Source organism: Oreochromis aureus, linkage group 20 (assembly GCF_013358895.1).
Source record: "Oreochromis aureus strain Israel breed Guangdong linkage group 20, ZZ_aureus, whole genome shotgun sequence".
Classification (NCBI taxonomy): Eukaryota; Metazoa; Chordata; class Actinopteri; order Cichliformes; family Cichlidae; genus Oreochromis; species Oreochromis aureus.
Window position 1 is genome coordinate 9,992,104 of NC_052961.1, and position 16,725 is coordinate 10,008,828.

The window sequence follows — 16,725 nt, forward strand, 5'->3', positions numbered from 1 at the left end:
ATTACCTGTACAGTTGTGGCCAGATGTTCACATGACATGAATGCCATAGTAATTTCGGGCTTTTAAAGATTTTTTTAACCTGTTCTTTTCCCAGGATGGAATGATTGTACAGCATACAACTGGGTGCGCAAGTTTGGATTTATTTTGGATTTTCTTTAGTCCACGCTCAGATATTTACATAAAACTTGCTCTAGTAATTGACTAAATGTCCCTTAGCAAGTTGCACCTCAACCAAATGCTTTTGGTAGCCATCAACAAGCTTTGGTATAATTCTGGCTGATATTTGACTAATCTTCTTGGCAGAGTTGGCAGAGTTCCTTTAAATTAGTTGGCTTCCTGACACAGACTTGGCTTTTATCCAAAGTCCACAAATTTTCAGTAGGATTGAGATCAGGGCTCTGCGAAGGCCCTTTCAAAAGCTTACTGTTAGCCTGCTTTATCCATTCCAAGTCATTGCGGCCAGATGGGTCCAGATGTGTGACTGGAGGTTTGAGCCTTGGTGGTTCCTGTGTTGTTCATGAATATCCTAATGAGTTTCCTCTCATCTGACGGTGACAGTTTGGATGTATACTTTTAACCCCGTTTGGATTAATGAAAAGGTGTATGCTGCACAATCATCCACCCTGGAAAAAGAGCAGTTCAAACAAATCAGTAAAACCCCCAAATTGCCCTGACATTCATGCCCATGATGCATGTATGTAAGCTATTAACTACACAATAACAGCGACCTCATTATTTGAAACTTTGTCTTTAATAGGGGCATCCACCATTTTAAAATCATGATAGATCCACTTTAATATGTTTGCTTTCCTCCATTAGAATCAGTCAATCAATGACAAAGCTTATGCCTTAAAGAACCAGAGAGGCTAGATAAAAATTCTCTATCTTGATGAGGAATCAGGGATGGTCTCACCAGGAGATGTGAACATTTTTAAACCCCAGGAGTTTTGCCGTCTCGGTTTTTATGAGCCTTTATTCCACAATGAAACAGCAGAGGAGGAGGCGTACTCTGTCTCAGACACGATTTGTAGCAATGGTTACACGGGGGCGTCATTGTTTTTGCTTGAATGGGCTCCTACTTTGAGAACAATATAATTAGCTGTTGTCTCATTGAGGATGTGTGGTTTGTTGTTTTTTTTACACGGCAACCACAGAATAAAGAACGCTCAGATATTGTGGAATAAAGTGCGGATTTCACAAACATGAATCACATGTGAGCAACTCGGTAGCATTTCTGTTACATCTACCACAGACATCCGGTATAAAGTAATACAGCTTAATTAAAAATCAAGAAAGTGCTTGTCTTCCACCACAATGACATAACTAGTCGCAAGACAGCACCTTTATTAGGTAGTGGGCAGCTCATCCACGTTCTAAAAAAAGTTCATTCTTAATTTATTTGCTTCCTTTGACGTAAACAACATTACTCTGAAGTTATTCTTACACCCTTCAAGACAAATGGCTCTAAATGATGGTGTCAGAAGGCGTGATCAGGTGGTTAACATCTGAAATATGTGTTGGTGTTTTGCACTCGACACATCACATTCCTTGTAAATATTTATTATGTGGTTTCGAGGCAGGTCCCGAACAGACACTTGACAGTATAAATACAAAGACACCCACTTTGGCACAGTTATAGAAGAACGAACACAGAGAAGATGGATAAAATGATGTTTGGAAAGACACACAGCTTATTTATCAGTTGAAAAGATCAACTTGCCACATTGGATTCAAAGTTGTTGTTTTTTTCTATCTAGTAATGGAAAAAGACCCAAACTGGAAAATGGAATACAGACTGGAGTTAATGGTGCTTCTTGTTTTGTTGATAACGGCTTCATCTATCGCCCTGAGCAGAAAAGATACCACAGAAGCCATGGTAAGAAAATACAAAACAAGCTGGATCTGCTGGAATAGAATCTAAAATATTAATGTAAAAATCACAGTCTCCGAGTCTAGAATTTGCATACAATTCGCTGAGAATAAAAATAGAAATACTTGGAGCATGCACTGCTGTCCAGTTTTAACAATAGTTCAGCAGAGATCAGCAGAGACTGGATTTTTAATTGTCTTAAGCTCACCAATGTTACTGTAAGGCCAGATCCCTGTATAATTGACACAAATGGATGTAATTCCTCAGCTGGTAATGGAGCATCTATACTCAGTCAACCTCCGATAACACCCATGCTGAGATTATTTAGTTTCAGTGACCAAAAATAGTCAAGTAACATGTCAAAAAAGAAAGAACAATCGTTTTAATCTGTTTAGTAGAGATCAATAATTTAATATCTCTCACAATGTCTGCCATTCTTTTAGGTTTACTTAAAGAAGTATGGCTACCTGCACATCCCACTGGACAGTAAAGTTCAAGATTATTCACATGAGCAAATAGCGGAAGCTTTAAGGTTACCCATCTTATCAGTTTACATTGCCCTCATTTACTATTTAGACTTCATTTCAATTGAAAGTTTAAACATTTTTTTAATGTCAGAATGTTTCAGAAAGTGACCAACCTGCAGGTATCAGGAAAACTGGATTTAGCCACGCTGGCAATGATGAATAAACCAAGATGTGGTCTGGAGGATTCTTTCAATAACAGGTCTCTCAAATATCGAGTCATGGGTAGGTAACGGTACCTATTGGATTTTTAATGTGCAGTTATGTGCATCTAAGTGATTTTTTATTATAATTTAACAGGTTACTGGCGTAAGAAAATGCTGACCTACCGCATTTACAATTACACTCCTGATCTGGGTCAGGGAAAGACTCGCGTGGCCATCCAGAATGCTTTTAAGTACTGGAGTGATGTGTCACCTTTAAGGTTCAGAGAGTTGGATCGAGGGAGAGCAGACATCAAAATCTCATTTCACAGAAAAGATAAGACGTGTCCAGTACCCTTTGATGGCCGAGGTAGGACCAGCATATGAACAGTTGTGCTCAAAGAAACTCCAAAGTTTTGTGATCTGAGTGATTTTATGTTGAAACTTTTGATGTAAAGTGACACTTAAAAGTTTAAAGTCATAAAGGAAAACTTCTGGTATTTAATTAGAATCCTTGCTTCGTCTTTAGGCCGTGTTTTAGCGCACGCTGATGCCCCCGAGTCCGGCATTGTGCACTTCGATGAGGATGAACTGTGGACAGAAGGGAAGAGTTCTGGCTCCAACCTGAGGATTGTGGCAGCTCATGAGATCGGTCACGCTCTAGGCCTGGGCCACTCACAGTACTACAATGCACTGATGGGACCTGTTTACAATGGATACCGCTCTGACTTCAAGCTTCATCCAGATGACATACAAGGGATCCAAGCTTTATACGGTATTGCCAAAATGTTATTACAGCACCATATGAATATATCTTTGAAATACTATTTATGCAACCTGCAACACTATCCCTTTTCAGGAAAGCCAGAGAAGACTCCTGAAGCCAGAAATCCAGGACAGTCAAAGCCAGGAGGAGTTATTCCAAATCCTTGCAAAGCCACTGTGGATGCAGTTATGTTGGGTACAGAGACTCTGATGCTCTAATACATATTCCCTTATATATGCTTTGCTCTGTATTTTGTTTAACAAAACAGGAAGATGCTTCTAAAGATATTTTTTTCTCCTACATTTTGCCCCTGCAGGTCCTTTGCGTAAGACATACTTTTTCAGTGGGCAGTATGTGTGGACAGTGTCCAACTCTGACTACAACACTCCCATCCAGATTTCCGCACTGTGGAAGGAGCTGCCAGGAAGCCTCAGTGCAGCTGTTCACTCTCAGCGAACTGGCAAATCCTACTTTCTGAAAGGTTTATTTAGTAGTTTTATCAGCGGCGCTCAGAATGTTTAATTCCAGTTGTGTCTTCTGTTTGTTTTCTGAATTCAAGTGTCTTTCCTCTGCAAATATCCTTTCACAGGAGACAAATTATGGCGATACACAGGCTTCAAACTTGACCAGGGCTTCCCCAAACGTTTGTCCAACATCCCTGCAAATATTGACTCTGCTTTTTACTTCAATAAGAACCAGAAAATCATCTTTTTCAAAGTAAGATGATTTTCAGTCTTTTTGTTGTTGTTTGATATCTGGACTCGGTCAATAATTTGCTCTTTATTTCAGGGCTCTGGATACTGGCAATGGGATGAAATTGCTCCAACAGATTTCAAATCATACCCTAAACCAGTTGGACAACTCTTCAAAGGGATGCCCAGCAACACTGATGCTGCTCTAATGTGGACTAATGGTTATGTATACATATTTAAAGGCACCGAGTATTGGCGTGTAAACCAAAACTACCAAGCAGTGGAGAAGACCTACCCTCTCAACACTGCCTTGCGCTGGATGCAGTGTGACGACTGAGCCACCAGAGGCCACTGGGGACTCAATGTTAACCTTATCTGCACAATGACTTGGTTTAATAACAGTGAAACAAGCTCACAGTATGGGTATTGGTTATGTGGGTGTGTGCAATGATATTTGCTTCACAGTTCTGTCATGTTGAGAATAAATGTAATACTAAAGCTTCCACTTACCGAGATAAAATCTTTAATTAAACTAACAAATAAACTAGTAACTAGTTAAAATAGTTATCTTTAATTATGCATACTTCTGCTTCTCTTCCACTTTAACATTAAATAAACAGACCAATCAAACAGGATAACAAAGGAGATGACATTAATCACAGAACATGTGAGGAATACTTCACTGTAGCCTTCTACCTGTGGTTGCATTTTATTGGTGCATGTGTACATTATGTCAGTATATTATACGAGTTATATCAAATGTTGTTAGGGTGCCTTTTTTTAATGTCTGGCCACAAATGCCAGATGAAGGAGTCCTGGTAAAATCTAAACGAATCAAATAAAACCAAAACAGATTTTTGTGAAGCTCACGCTGCTCTTAACAAAGCAGGAGTCTTAAGAAGTCAGAGTAGGTGGAAAGCACCTGTGTAGTTGTGCATGCAGGGTCTTTGAAGGATAAGGTCACTTTACCTGATAAGAAAGTCAACTTCAGACACGTGAACAAGATCAGCAGGCAGTTTTCATCACATGGAGATCTGTGTTTCCAAATACCTAACTTCTGTGTTCACTTTTATTTAGGCACCAGTTTATTATAATTAATTAAAATGAAACTAAAAACTACGACCCGATGTGAACAACTGAAATAACTGAAATAAAAATCAGACTTTGAATAGGCTGACAGAAAATGTTATTGTGCTTTCAAAAAATTAAGAATTCATTTTGCTGCCGTGTGGGAAACATCAGAACACTTTCTTGTATATGTTTTTTTGTCACTGTAATTTTTCGATTACACTGTTTGTGTTGTAATATCTATTCTGGACTTCTTAGCACTTGTCCCTGACAAATACCACCCACATTAAAAAAAAAAAAGCTGTATTAAAACTGGACATTGTCAGACCATAAAAAGCTCATTTGTGAAATGTGCAAACCAGCAGAAACTAGCTGAAGCTACACTAAAATGGAAACTTAAATTCAAAATGAAAGGAAAATTAAAAGTAACAAAAAATTTAAAACTGTATTTACTCATCATTCTGTACAAATATGTCCATAATTTCATTGTACATGTACAAGAACAATAAAGGGCTATTCTATTCTATTCTATTCTATTCTATTCTATTCTATTCTATTCTATATCATTGTACATAAAGTGCAAAGTTAACATAACTGAACAGTAGCAATATTAACTGAAAAAACAAAGGGTGGAAAAAAAGTGGGATTAACATTTAAACAAATGTGTACAAAGGGAAGGTTAACCTTAGGAACAAAATTGACATATTCATACATTATAATTAAAACAACAATGGCAGTTCCAGAAATCATGAACACATTTTCATAGTGTTCATAGACTTCTTGTTTTCTTCTTTTCTACTAACCTGAACCCCATAAAACTGCACAAAACAAAGTGCATCTACCAAGTGGCAACATCCAGAAGGGGCTGCAAATCAAAGTCAACACTGCAGTTCCATGCATCATGATGCATCTATACAGTTTATGGATCAAGCTAATGGTAAAATTAGTAGATAACTCAGCCCTTAGGCCTTTTTGTCCAAATTTGGTCACTTCTGATTCCAAAACATGCAACATGCTGAAGAAATGCTGAAGTGAAAGCTTTTAAAATGGATTTAACATTTAGACACAAAAGGTTCTTGTTTGTGAAAGGTCAGAGGATGTAAACATGAATGACATCTAGCTCTGTAATGCTGGCCGGCTGCATTCTTCTTTCATAACAGTGACAAAATGGTGTAGAGAAAACAGCTGCTGTATGAAAATTACTCCAAGAAGGCGTGTGGATTTTTTCTGTAACCTAGTCATGACTTTTTGGAGGAGATACAGTTTCTGAGTCAAATGTATTTGTGACCTACAAATAGGGGAATTTTTATCCAGCCTCTCTATAACAGATATCTCCAAAGAAGGACAACAGACTAGAGGAGTATAAATGGATTAACAACAGTACAGAGCAGAGGAAAAGCACGTTTTATTTGACCTTTTAAAAGTAAGGATGTAACCTTGAAAGATGAAATAACATATCATCTGGTTTTCAAATTCAAACTTGAACTCATAAACAACTAAACACACTCTTCACCAGTTTTAATAACATCAGTGGTTTTGATGCTGCTGATATCCTTATCTTTGGTACGATCAGTGGCCCGTAGTGGATAATGTTAGCAAATGTTGCATAAACATCACGTTGCTGATTTAATGACTCTTAACATAAGACAATACTCCAAAACAGCCGACTGTGAAGCTGCACTGCTGTCTGATCAATATTTTATTGGTCTACCATTCAGAATGATATGTTTTATGTATATCCTTGGTTTCATTGCATGTGCTGGCACACATTTATCTTTTATAGGTGTAATGATTACATTTCAAAGTAATCTAGATGTAATACTTATCTATGTATTTACACAGTGACATAAGCAGAGTGTTTAAGATTGTAATGATATTGCATGAAACAAAAGAACTCATCTGAGAGTTAAACTGCTCAAAGGATTTAGTAGTCATGGGCCTGATGCTGTGTTGAGGTTGCATTAATTTGTCTTGTCATCATTCAGGGGATGATCTCCAAGTACCTCATATCAGACTGAGCATGCTGATCGTTATCTCATGAAGCCAGTAATAAGGATTCAAACCACAAGTTGAAACTGTGGAAAGGTGTTTGTGATGGTCAACAATTCAAATGAGTAATTATTCCTCAGACATATGTAACCTATATTTGCTTGAAGCCATGCTAATCAAACTGTGAAGACTGGAGAGGAAGTGGTCAGAGGCACCATTGAGCCTGTCTCAAAGTCAAAGTCAATTAGAGTGTGTGTGATGGTGCTGACGCTGCTTTTAGAGGAGCCGGTTCCCATCTGACGCTCCTGAAGGCTCTGAAGATAACTCTGCAAGGCAAACAAAAGGAGGATGCACTGTTGTTAAATTGGCCATCTACCATGCAGACAAATTATACACAGTGAGAACCTAGAAAAACTCTGGTGCTGCACAAAACTGCAGTGGGCCTTGTTTACCAGTTCATGTACTAAAAGTGTGCTAATACTAATGTATACTTGTGTCATGTCAATTTTATTCATCTAGCATATTTTGAAAGAGACAGAAGATAACCCAAAGTCATTTCCAGGCAAACGTATTTACATTCAAGGTCTCCAACAACCCAATTTCAAAACCCCAAACTACCTAAAACCCAAAACTCAAATTAAAATACAATAAATAAAACAGCAATAGAGCAACATAAACAATTGTATACTTAAAAAAAAAGAAAGAATTCAAAGGCAAGAATAAATGATAAATAAAATCCATCCATCCATCCATTTGGGGGTAGCAGAGAAGCGCAGACCTCTCTTACCCTAACCACCTCCTGAAAGGAGGCCACCATCTGATGAAGCCAAAACAACCACATCATCTTCAAAAAGCAGAGATGAGATCATTAAATCACCAAAGTGGGAGGCTTCTGTCACTTGCCTAGAAATTCTGTCCATAAAAAGAAGTGCCCAGCACAGCATATCCCGAGGGATGAAGTCGATTGCCTTTACAAAACAAATGTAAACTGATTGGGCAAACTCCTACGCACTCTTGAATATTCTTGAGAGGACAAAGAGCTAATCAGGAATTCAACGGCCAGGACTAAAACTGCATTGCCCCTCCTGGATCCAAGACACAACTTATGGGTGGACTATCCTCTCCAGCACCCTGGCAAAGACCTTTCTGGGGAGGCTGAGAAGTGTGATCCCCCATGACGCTGGTTAATGCTCTCCAGTCCCCCTTCTTGAAGAGAGGAACTACCACCCAAGTTTGCCAATTCAGAGACACTGTCTCTACCTTCCAAAGGCATGTTGTGGGTGTCAGTCACAGAACATCCAGTGCCTTAAGAAGGAGCGGTTTAACTATCTCCATGACCTCACCTCAGTGATGGCCAAGTTGCCCCCTCATCCATCCATGTCGGTGGGATTGAGGCGATCCTTGAGGTATTCCTTCCACTGCCTGACTATGTTCTGAGTTGAAGTTTGCAGCTCCCCACCTGCACTAGGCACCAGTATAATACTGCTTTCTCCTCTTGAGTTGCCTGACAATTTGCCAGAAGCACTTTGGCAGCCCTTGATTGCCATCCAACACACACTGTGTCTGACCCCTCCTCTGGGTGGTGAGGCCACAAGAGGGTGGACCTATATTGTTGCTTCAGGCTATGCAAATTGGGAAATTGTACTGTATATACAGGAAGTTGCAGTAGTAAAGGTGGGAGGCAATAAAGCAAAGGATAACTAAATCCTTTATGTACATAGCTAGCTTTAATATTTATTAATGACTTAGAGCTGGTAAAATGCTCTTCACAACATTACTGACTTGATTGTTATAATTCAAGGAAATATCAATAAAAACATAAAGATTTTTAACTACATTTTTGACGTATGTGGATGTGGATAAATAACCAAGTCCCTTGGAATCTGTTATTATTATTATCTGGAATGGAGAAATAAAATCTGATAAAAAAGCACATCAATCATTTGAATCTCAGCCACTGACCGGTGCCAGGACATCGCCAGCATAGCGTTTCAGGGGTGGAGGCCTCCGTCGGCGGTGATGCTGAGGTCTTCTCCTCAACTCTTTATTTGCATGTTTTTTTGCATATTTCGTCTGTTTTTTATGTGCACCTGGATGCATTAAAAGGGGAGAAAAAAAAGACGTAAAACATGAAGACAGAACATCAAATAGGGAGGTTGTGAATACAGCCTTGAGTTACAAATTGAATTAAACTTACTTCCATTGTGTGACATTCCTTTGGCAGTAAACCACCATTGCACCAGCACTCCAGTGAGACTCAAAACAGGACAGATTCCAGTGACAGCCCAGTCAAACCAGCAGAGTGGTCGTGGAGCAGCTTGAGAAAATATATCATACACTTCATCTGGCAATACAAATGCCCCCACCAGGTAATCTGCACACAGCATGACTGCAGTTGCTCCAAACACAGATGTGAAGATTATGCTGAATAGTTTCTGCCACTGGAGTGTAAAGACAGCAGCGGCCATGCTTGCAGTCAGAACAACACTGAGAGGCACCCAAACTGGAGTAAGGCTGTGAAATTGTCCGATAACCACCAAGATGGAGAGGGAGAGAAGGCTTCCCAGAAGTAAGCCACTGATGAGGAGTCCCACTGTTGTCATTAACATGGTCAACAGTCCACATAGCACAGCCACACCAAGGCCAATGCCCGCCTTGGTCTCTGCCTGCAGCTGGGTGCTCAATACAGGCTCTTTGTGGTACAAGAGGAGCATGGCTGCCAAGCTTAACAAGAAGCCTGAGAAGAACATGACCATCTTGAAGCAGCGGTATCCTGGGGGAGGGTAATAAAAGAAGGTTAGAACCGGCTCCAGTGTTAGTTTTGATACTGATTAATACAGCAGAGGCATCACTGGATTAATTAAACAATACTGGTTTGTATTTTTAGGTTTAGGTTTTAGGTTTAGCTTATGTGCTTAGCTCAGCTGATATTTTTGTAATGTTTTTTCAGGATTTTGCAGGATGTAATGGGTTAATGTAATAATTTTATTTGTTAGTAATGCAATAATGTAAAGCGCTACACTGCCCAATTCAGTCATTTATTATGTCCTCATAACTGTTACATCAAAGTTACAATTATGTAATTGTAAAAAAAAAATGCATTACAGCGATTCTTTAGTTATCTGTGCCCAAAACAAATCAAACAAACGTGCTTTTTTCTTCTTGTCCACTTGCTGTTATCAGTTGATTTCAGTGTTCCTGTGTACAGTTCCTGTGCTGGAGGTGTGGTGATATGGACATGGCTTTTTATTTATTGTAGAAAGGACAAGATTGCAATGGTAAAGTGGAAACTGCATTGAAGACAGAAACAACCACATTATATGGCACAGACAGCATGCTAACACAAAGCTAGCCAAAAAGCTAGCCCAGAGTGATATTAAAGCTAAGTGCATGCTAACCCCAGGCATTAGCCAAACAAGATACATAATTAATTTCTTTCAGTGCTATTTGTCAGAGAGGAAGCCTGCAAATTAATAGTTAATTATGTGTTAACACATATTGTTTTAGCCAAGCAGGGCCTTGTATAAACAGAGTAAAATACTGTATGTTTCAAATTACTGCACAAGCACAAAATACTTCATAAAATAAAATAAACTTTATTAGTCTCAGAGTTGGGAAAGTCACATTCTTACAGCTGCAGTGTGAAAGAAATAAACTGATGCAGTGTAACTTTTATTATATTATTATATTATTTTGGTTTTATTGTAGTTTTCATGGGATTTTGAAGTGTGTTTTGTTTTAGCTGTAGCAGTTGGAGACCCAGCATGTCTGTCTGTTTCCCAGCTTTCCTCCCCCCATACCCCCTCTTTTCTCTTTTCTCTCTCTCCTTTTCTTTTTCTATTCCTCCATTTTCTTCTTCTATCTTTCATGTCCTTTCTGCTTCATCATAATATCCACATAGATAATAGCATGAATAATAAAAAATAAAATAAATAAAACAATAAGATTAACAAGAGGAGCCTACAGAGAGCCCATAGTGCTCCTCTTGGGAAAGCAGATGTTTGGCGCAACAAAGCATTCAGACCATGATTCTGCTTTCTACAACGACCAGACAGGACAGCTGTTTAAGAAAACAAAAACAATAAAATCCATAAAAAACAGAATGAAAATGTGTATTATCCAAGGTAGACGAAATATTAGTTTCACTATTTTTTTTTTTACCTTATATGAACCACAACAATAAGAGCTGATTGGATGACTCTGCAGATGCTGATGGTTCACACACTAAAATACCTTTTCATACACGAATTTGTTCCAGCATTCATCTCCAGCTCCAGGTGGGGAGACTGCAGTGATTGCTCTCGTTCCTTTACAGTTTTGTGGCTAATACCACAGGTTACCTTTAGTTATAGTGGGAGACATGTTTACTAGTGTCTATGAATACAAAAGATATTTATTTTGTTATATGGAAAGGCATATGGTGAAGACAGTTAAGGCAATGTTTTAAATTTCTGATGAATTGTTTTGGTTTGGTTGTGGATGATAGTAGACAAAGCTCATTGCTTGCAGTGTAATTCTGCTGTACATTTGCCCAGTGCTTCACAGGACTGATTTGTATTCTGGTGTCCTTTGAGTCTCTGTGGGCAGGCCACTTGTATGTGCATGACAATCACTAACCACAGAGTTACATAAGTTAACACAAGTATGACAGCACTCTTTTTATCTGCACCACTAAAACTGCTTTTTTTAAATTCCCCATTATTAATTATTGACAGTTACACATTTCCTTGCAGTGTGTTAGTGTTACTGGAAAAACAGACTTTGGCAGCATGTGTGTTTGCGTAATGTCACATGTTTTAGGCTGCAGGTCCTTGTGACACAACACTCTTTATCACACTCAGTTTTTGTGTTGATTGAATTTTTCTCTGCATATTTTCTCAGTGATACCAAATAAATATTGCTTTTAATACTGTAGTATATTTTCCCCCTGTGTAGCTCTACATAAAACTAAATCACTGTCAGTGCTGACAGGAGCGGATTTCAGCTTTAACTTTAGGCCAAGAGTGTGTAACAGGTAGCACTTCATATATACTGTCTCTGTCAAATTCAGACACAGGACTACCCATCTGCCTTCTCCAGCTTTGGGCTTATCCACCCTAAACCCCTGGCAGCCTGCAGACACCTGCCACTGAGGCTTTAAGCCATCAGGTGAGCTGTTGAAACATTTAAAAGCGGAGTGGACAGTTAGATGTAAAAAATTTAAGTAGTCTTTCCTTAGATTTGACGTTAATAACATTAGGATTACGTACCGAAAAAGCAGTAGATGAGGCCAAATGAAAGGCAAACAGAGCACACAATAGATGGGATGACTTCATACTTCATATTAATCTCAAGCGTACATATGTCCACTTCACTTAAGCCAGCTCCTGGTTTCTCAGTAACATAGAGTGAAGTGAGTGCCATCTTGGAGGGTTATTACTTCTGGTGGTGAGCAGCTGGTGTGGACGTGAATCTGTTTTGCTCATTGAAGGGACAAAACTGGAACGGCCTGCATATTGTATCCAGGGAAAGAGGAAGCTCCTGAACCAAGAGCATGTACTAAACTGTTTCCTGTTGTGCACCTGCAGAAAGAAAAGACTGTTTATGACTTGTACAGCAAAGACAAACACAGACCCAGTTCTATTTTTTCCTGCACTGGCTACTAACTTGAGATTTATTAAACATCAAGTCTTGTCTATCCCGGGAATTTCTCCAATGAAAACATAACTTCCATTCCATATGAGACATCATAATGTTTTTAAATGACGCATCAGTCGTATTTGGGTGAATTTATGGGAGGATGTTGCTCTTTCCCATGTCCAATTCCCTGTTCAGGAACCAAAGGAGGAAACTGGGGAGTCCCCTTGAGTTTCTCTTTTGTTCAAGAACAGGATACAGATGAGGAAATGACCTTGTGACTTGATGCCATCGTTATACGCCTGTATTGTCCTGAACATGTGGTTAAATATTTCTGTTTAGTGCTCAAGATAATGAAAAAAAAAAACAGCTCAACAATAATACAGTATATTATATATGGTGGAATAGATGTACTCTAGCCTCTAGCATAAGTAAAACTAGCTAAAACAGTACAGAAACAAATAAGTTCTGCATTCAGAAAACCCTCTAAGTACATAGTGATTTAAAAGTTTCTGGAGAAGGACTGTAGCTTATAATTAACGATGCATCACTTTAATGTTGTGGATAGTTATTATGAATATTCAAAAGAAAAACATTTCCTGATTAATTTGAATGAAATTGGGGTATTAATTTCACTCAAAGATGGACACATTTATGCAAAGCATAAAACTATTTCCCCCACTACAAAAACAGAATAGAATTACTTATCAGCTAAATTAAAACTATTTTATTAGGTATTATATATACTTATTATTAACTGCATAGATTGTGTTTACACACCCTTCATCTTGGCTTACAGTGCAGCCGTCTAGCTACAGGGTGTATTATTGTAAAGACTTTATAAGCTGTTCAGGCAGATCCTACGGTCAGCAAATGGAATTAGAGGGGCTTTAGCAGGTGAGTGATCCTCCTCTCAACTCCTGTGTCCTCTTATATAGTTTAAAGCACAAACACATTTTCTAGCAGCTAAATAATCCTTGTAACATTAAAAACATAAAAAAATATCACAGCTTCAGTACAGGAAAAGCCACTAAAATAATTATTTTTCTACTAGTTTGTGAGATTCTGTGACAAAAAAATTATTTTTTCCATTGCAGAAACAATCAGTATGATTATCTATAGAGCTGAACAGAATAACTACAAACAATAAGGAAACCACAGTCTCTTAAATGAAAGCATAATTTTAAAATTTCTGTGACCTACCTCAAATGCCACATATCTTCACACTGTAAAAGTAAACTTTCTGCAAGAAATAAAATATCCTCATTAGCTGTTAATCCCAGCGAAGGAGAGAGAGCTCCGTAGTTTTCTCAAAAGTTTATGTTGTTCTCTCTGAGAGCTGTGTGTGAAATCAATGTCCAACGCACTAAGTCCCTCATCTGTGTTTGTGAACAGCTGACGCCTGACTCTGAGAGAGAGAGAGACCATCTGCCCCCAGCGTCAATACAAAGCTGCTACCAAGTCCAAGGCCAGACCAGCTGAGAGTTCAACTCTCACTACCCAGGATCCCGCTGGAGCCACAGCACAGTTCAGAGTTTATTTCAGTCAGTGTGGCTTTTCATTAAGGTTAAATTCAGCTTGCACTAAAACAATTTTGCTTTAGGCTCTGGTTTGTGTTCATTCATAGGATCTTCCCCCCAAAATGTAATTTAATCCTTGTCTTGTTGGGTTGCAAACAGTATTCTAAATGTGTGTGTGTGTGTGTGTGTGTGTGTGTGTGTGTGTGTGTGTGTGTGTGTGTGTGTGTGTGTGTGTGTGTTTTAACCATGTTAAAGTGAGTGCCTTTAAAGTTGTTAGTGCTGATATATAATATGAACCTGCATTAAACTTTGTGAAGATACTTGTGGTCTTAAAAGGACGATGCTTACTGACTTAAGTGATCCCTGAGCTTCTCCTCTACTGCCACCATGAGGTTGACATTTAACAACAACTTTTAGCTTTACTTTGTTTTTAGTGCTAATCAGAATCTTAGCATGCTAAACTAAGGTGGTAGCATGCAGGCAACATTACACCCACAAATCTCAATAAGAGAACATTTGAAGGAACTGAGCATGAGTTATTGACATTTAGAGTAATAATGTATTTGGTAATTAGACAGCAATGAAGCCACATAGCATAGTGGAGACCAACAATGGTAAGGAATAGAAGAGGACCCTCCTGGAGTTTAGACACTGGTGGTGGCAGAAATGGTCAGGATGACGTGGAGATGTAGAGGAGGCAGGAAGTAAGTCTGAAAGTCTGAAAAGCAGAATGACAGAAGAGCATTGAGATTTAAAGTATGTGGAACAGAGGCTGACTGGCTCCCAGAAGGCAGGCAAGAAAATGACTGGGCCAGAGTGATGACAACAGATATATCTTTGACTGCGTGGGAAAGAGGAAGTAATGCAGAAAAAAGAGCAGCCTGAATGCAGGCAAATGAATGACCAGAGAACTTCCTTATTGAACTTATTGAGTTCATATTTACATCTGGACTGCAATTGCTAAAATTAATGTTTTATCTCAAAGCCACATGCTACATAGGGGACCTATGTGCTTGTTTTATTTTGTTCCCTGTAATATTTGTTGCTTTCCTTAAGAGCGAGGAGGCTCTTAAGGATTGTTTTGAGTCGACTGTGTGGGAGGTGATCTGTGACGACCACGGAGAGGACATCGACAGCCTTACTACATGCATTACTGACTATATTAATTTCTGTGTGGATAACACCGTACCTACCAGGACTGTGCGGTGTTTCTCCAACAACAAACCTTGGATTACCCCAGAAATTAAAGCCGTCCTCAAGCAGAAGAGGAGGGCCTTCAAATCCAAAGACAAAGAGGAGTTGAAAAGGGTGCAGAGAGAGCTGAGGGGACTGATAAGGAATGGGAAGGATAGCTACAGGCAGAAGATGGAAAACCAGCTTCAGCAAAACAATGTTGGTGAAGTCTGGAGAGGCCTCAGAACCATCTCAGGCCACAAACATCAGAACTCTCTGCCTGGGAGGGATGTGAGGTGGGCAAATGAACTGAATCATTTCTTCAACAGATTTGATTCATCCATGAGGCAGTCTCCAACATCGGCTGCAGACTCACCCACCCCCACTGCTGCTGTTCCACCTCAGACACCTCAGACACTTCACACCTCCTCTATTCACCCTGCTCACTCCTCCCCACCCCCAACAACAGCATCCAATACACACTCAACACAAGGCTCCAGCCTGTCTCTCTCAACCACCCAGGTTAGGAGGGAACTGAGGAGGATTAAAGCCAAGGAGGCAGCGGGCCCAGATGGCATCAGCTCGAGGGTCGTCAGGTCCTGTGCAGACCAACTGTGTGGGGTGATGGAGCACCTCTTCAACCTGAGCCTGAGGCTGGGGAGAGTCCCACAGCTCTGGAAAACCTCCTGTGTTGTACCAGTGCCAAAGACTTCACGGCCCAAGGACCTCAACAGCTACAGGCTGGTGGCTCTGACATCCCACCTGATGAAGACCCTGGAGCAGCTGGTCCTGGCTCAGCTTCGGTGCCTGGTGAGCTCATCACTGGACCCACTTCAGTTTGCCTACTAGCCTGGCATTGGAGCGGATGATGCTGTCATTCACCTCCTACATCGTTCCCTTGCTCACCTGGAGACCGCTGGGAGCACTGTGAGAATCATGTTCTTTGATTTCTCCAGTGCCTTCAACACCATTCTTCCCTCGGTTCTGAAGGACAAGCTGGAGAACTCTGGAGTGGACCATCACCTCACTACCTGGATTTTGGACTACCTCACCGACCGACCACAGTATGTGAGGACTCAGGGCTGTGTGTCGGACAGGGTCGTCTGCAGTATGGGGGCCCCACAGGGAACGGTTCTGGCTCCGTTCCTCTTCACCATCTACACTGCAGACTTCTCCCACAACTCCACCCAGTGCTTCCTGCAGAAGTTCTCTGATGACTCTGCAATAGTCGGCCTCATCACTGATGGGGACGACAAGGAGTACAGAGGACTAACCCAAGACTTTGTGGACTGGTGCCAGCTGAACTACCTCCAGATCAACGCCAGTAAAACCAAGGAGCTGGTGGTAGACTTCCGCAGGCACAA

General features: G+C 40.0%; 2 protein-coding genes across 2 annotated transcripts; one reads left to right on the top strand and one right to left on the bottom strand.

The window, feature by feature from the left end:
- The first annotated feature begins 1,650 nt into the window (after window positions 1-1,650).
- On the top strand, window positions 1,651-5,589 carry LOC116317205 (matrix metalloproteinase-19-like). The gene is made up of 9 exons (XM_039604964.1): window positions 1,651-1,876; window positions 2,314-2,402; window positions 2,489-2,619; window positions 2,695-2,907; window positions 3,067-3,312; window positions 3,397-3,498; window positions 3,620-3,784; window positions 3,893-4,020; window positions 4,093-5,589. Exons 1-9 carry the CDS (start codon window positions 1,760-1,762, stop codon window positions 4,330-4,332), a joined length of 1,431 nt encoding a protein of 476 aa, XP_039460898.1. The 5' UTR covers window positions 1,651-1,759; the 3' UTR covers window positions 4,333-5,589.
- LOC116317192 (transmembrane protein 198-like) lies at window positions 5,495-14,064 on the bottom strand. Its single transcript, XM_031735883.2, has 5 exons — window positions 13,872-14,064; window positions 12,302-12,613; window positions 9,250-9,825; window positions 9,015-9,142; window positions 5,495-7,378 (listed from the first exon to the last, which is right to left on the bottom strand). The coding sequence occupies exons 2-5, from the start codon at window positions 12,453-12,455 to the stop codon at window positions 7,229-7,231; spliced, it is 1,008 nt and encodes a 335-aa protein (XP_031591743.1). The 5' UTR covers window positions 12,456-12,613; window positions 13,872-14,064; the 3' UTR covers window positions 5,495-7,228.
- Between the last annotated feature and the right edge of the window lie 2,661 nt (window positions 14,065-16,725).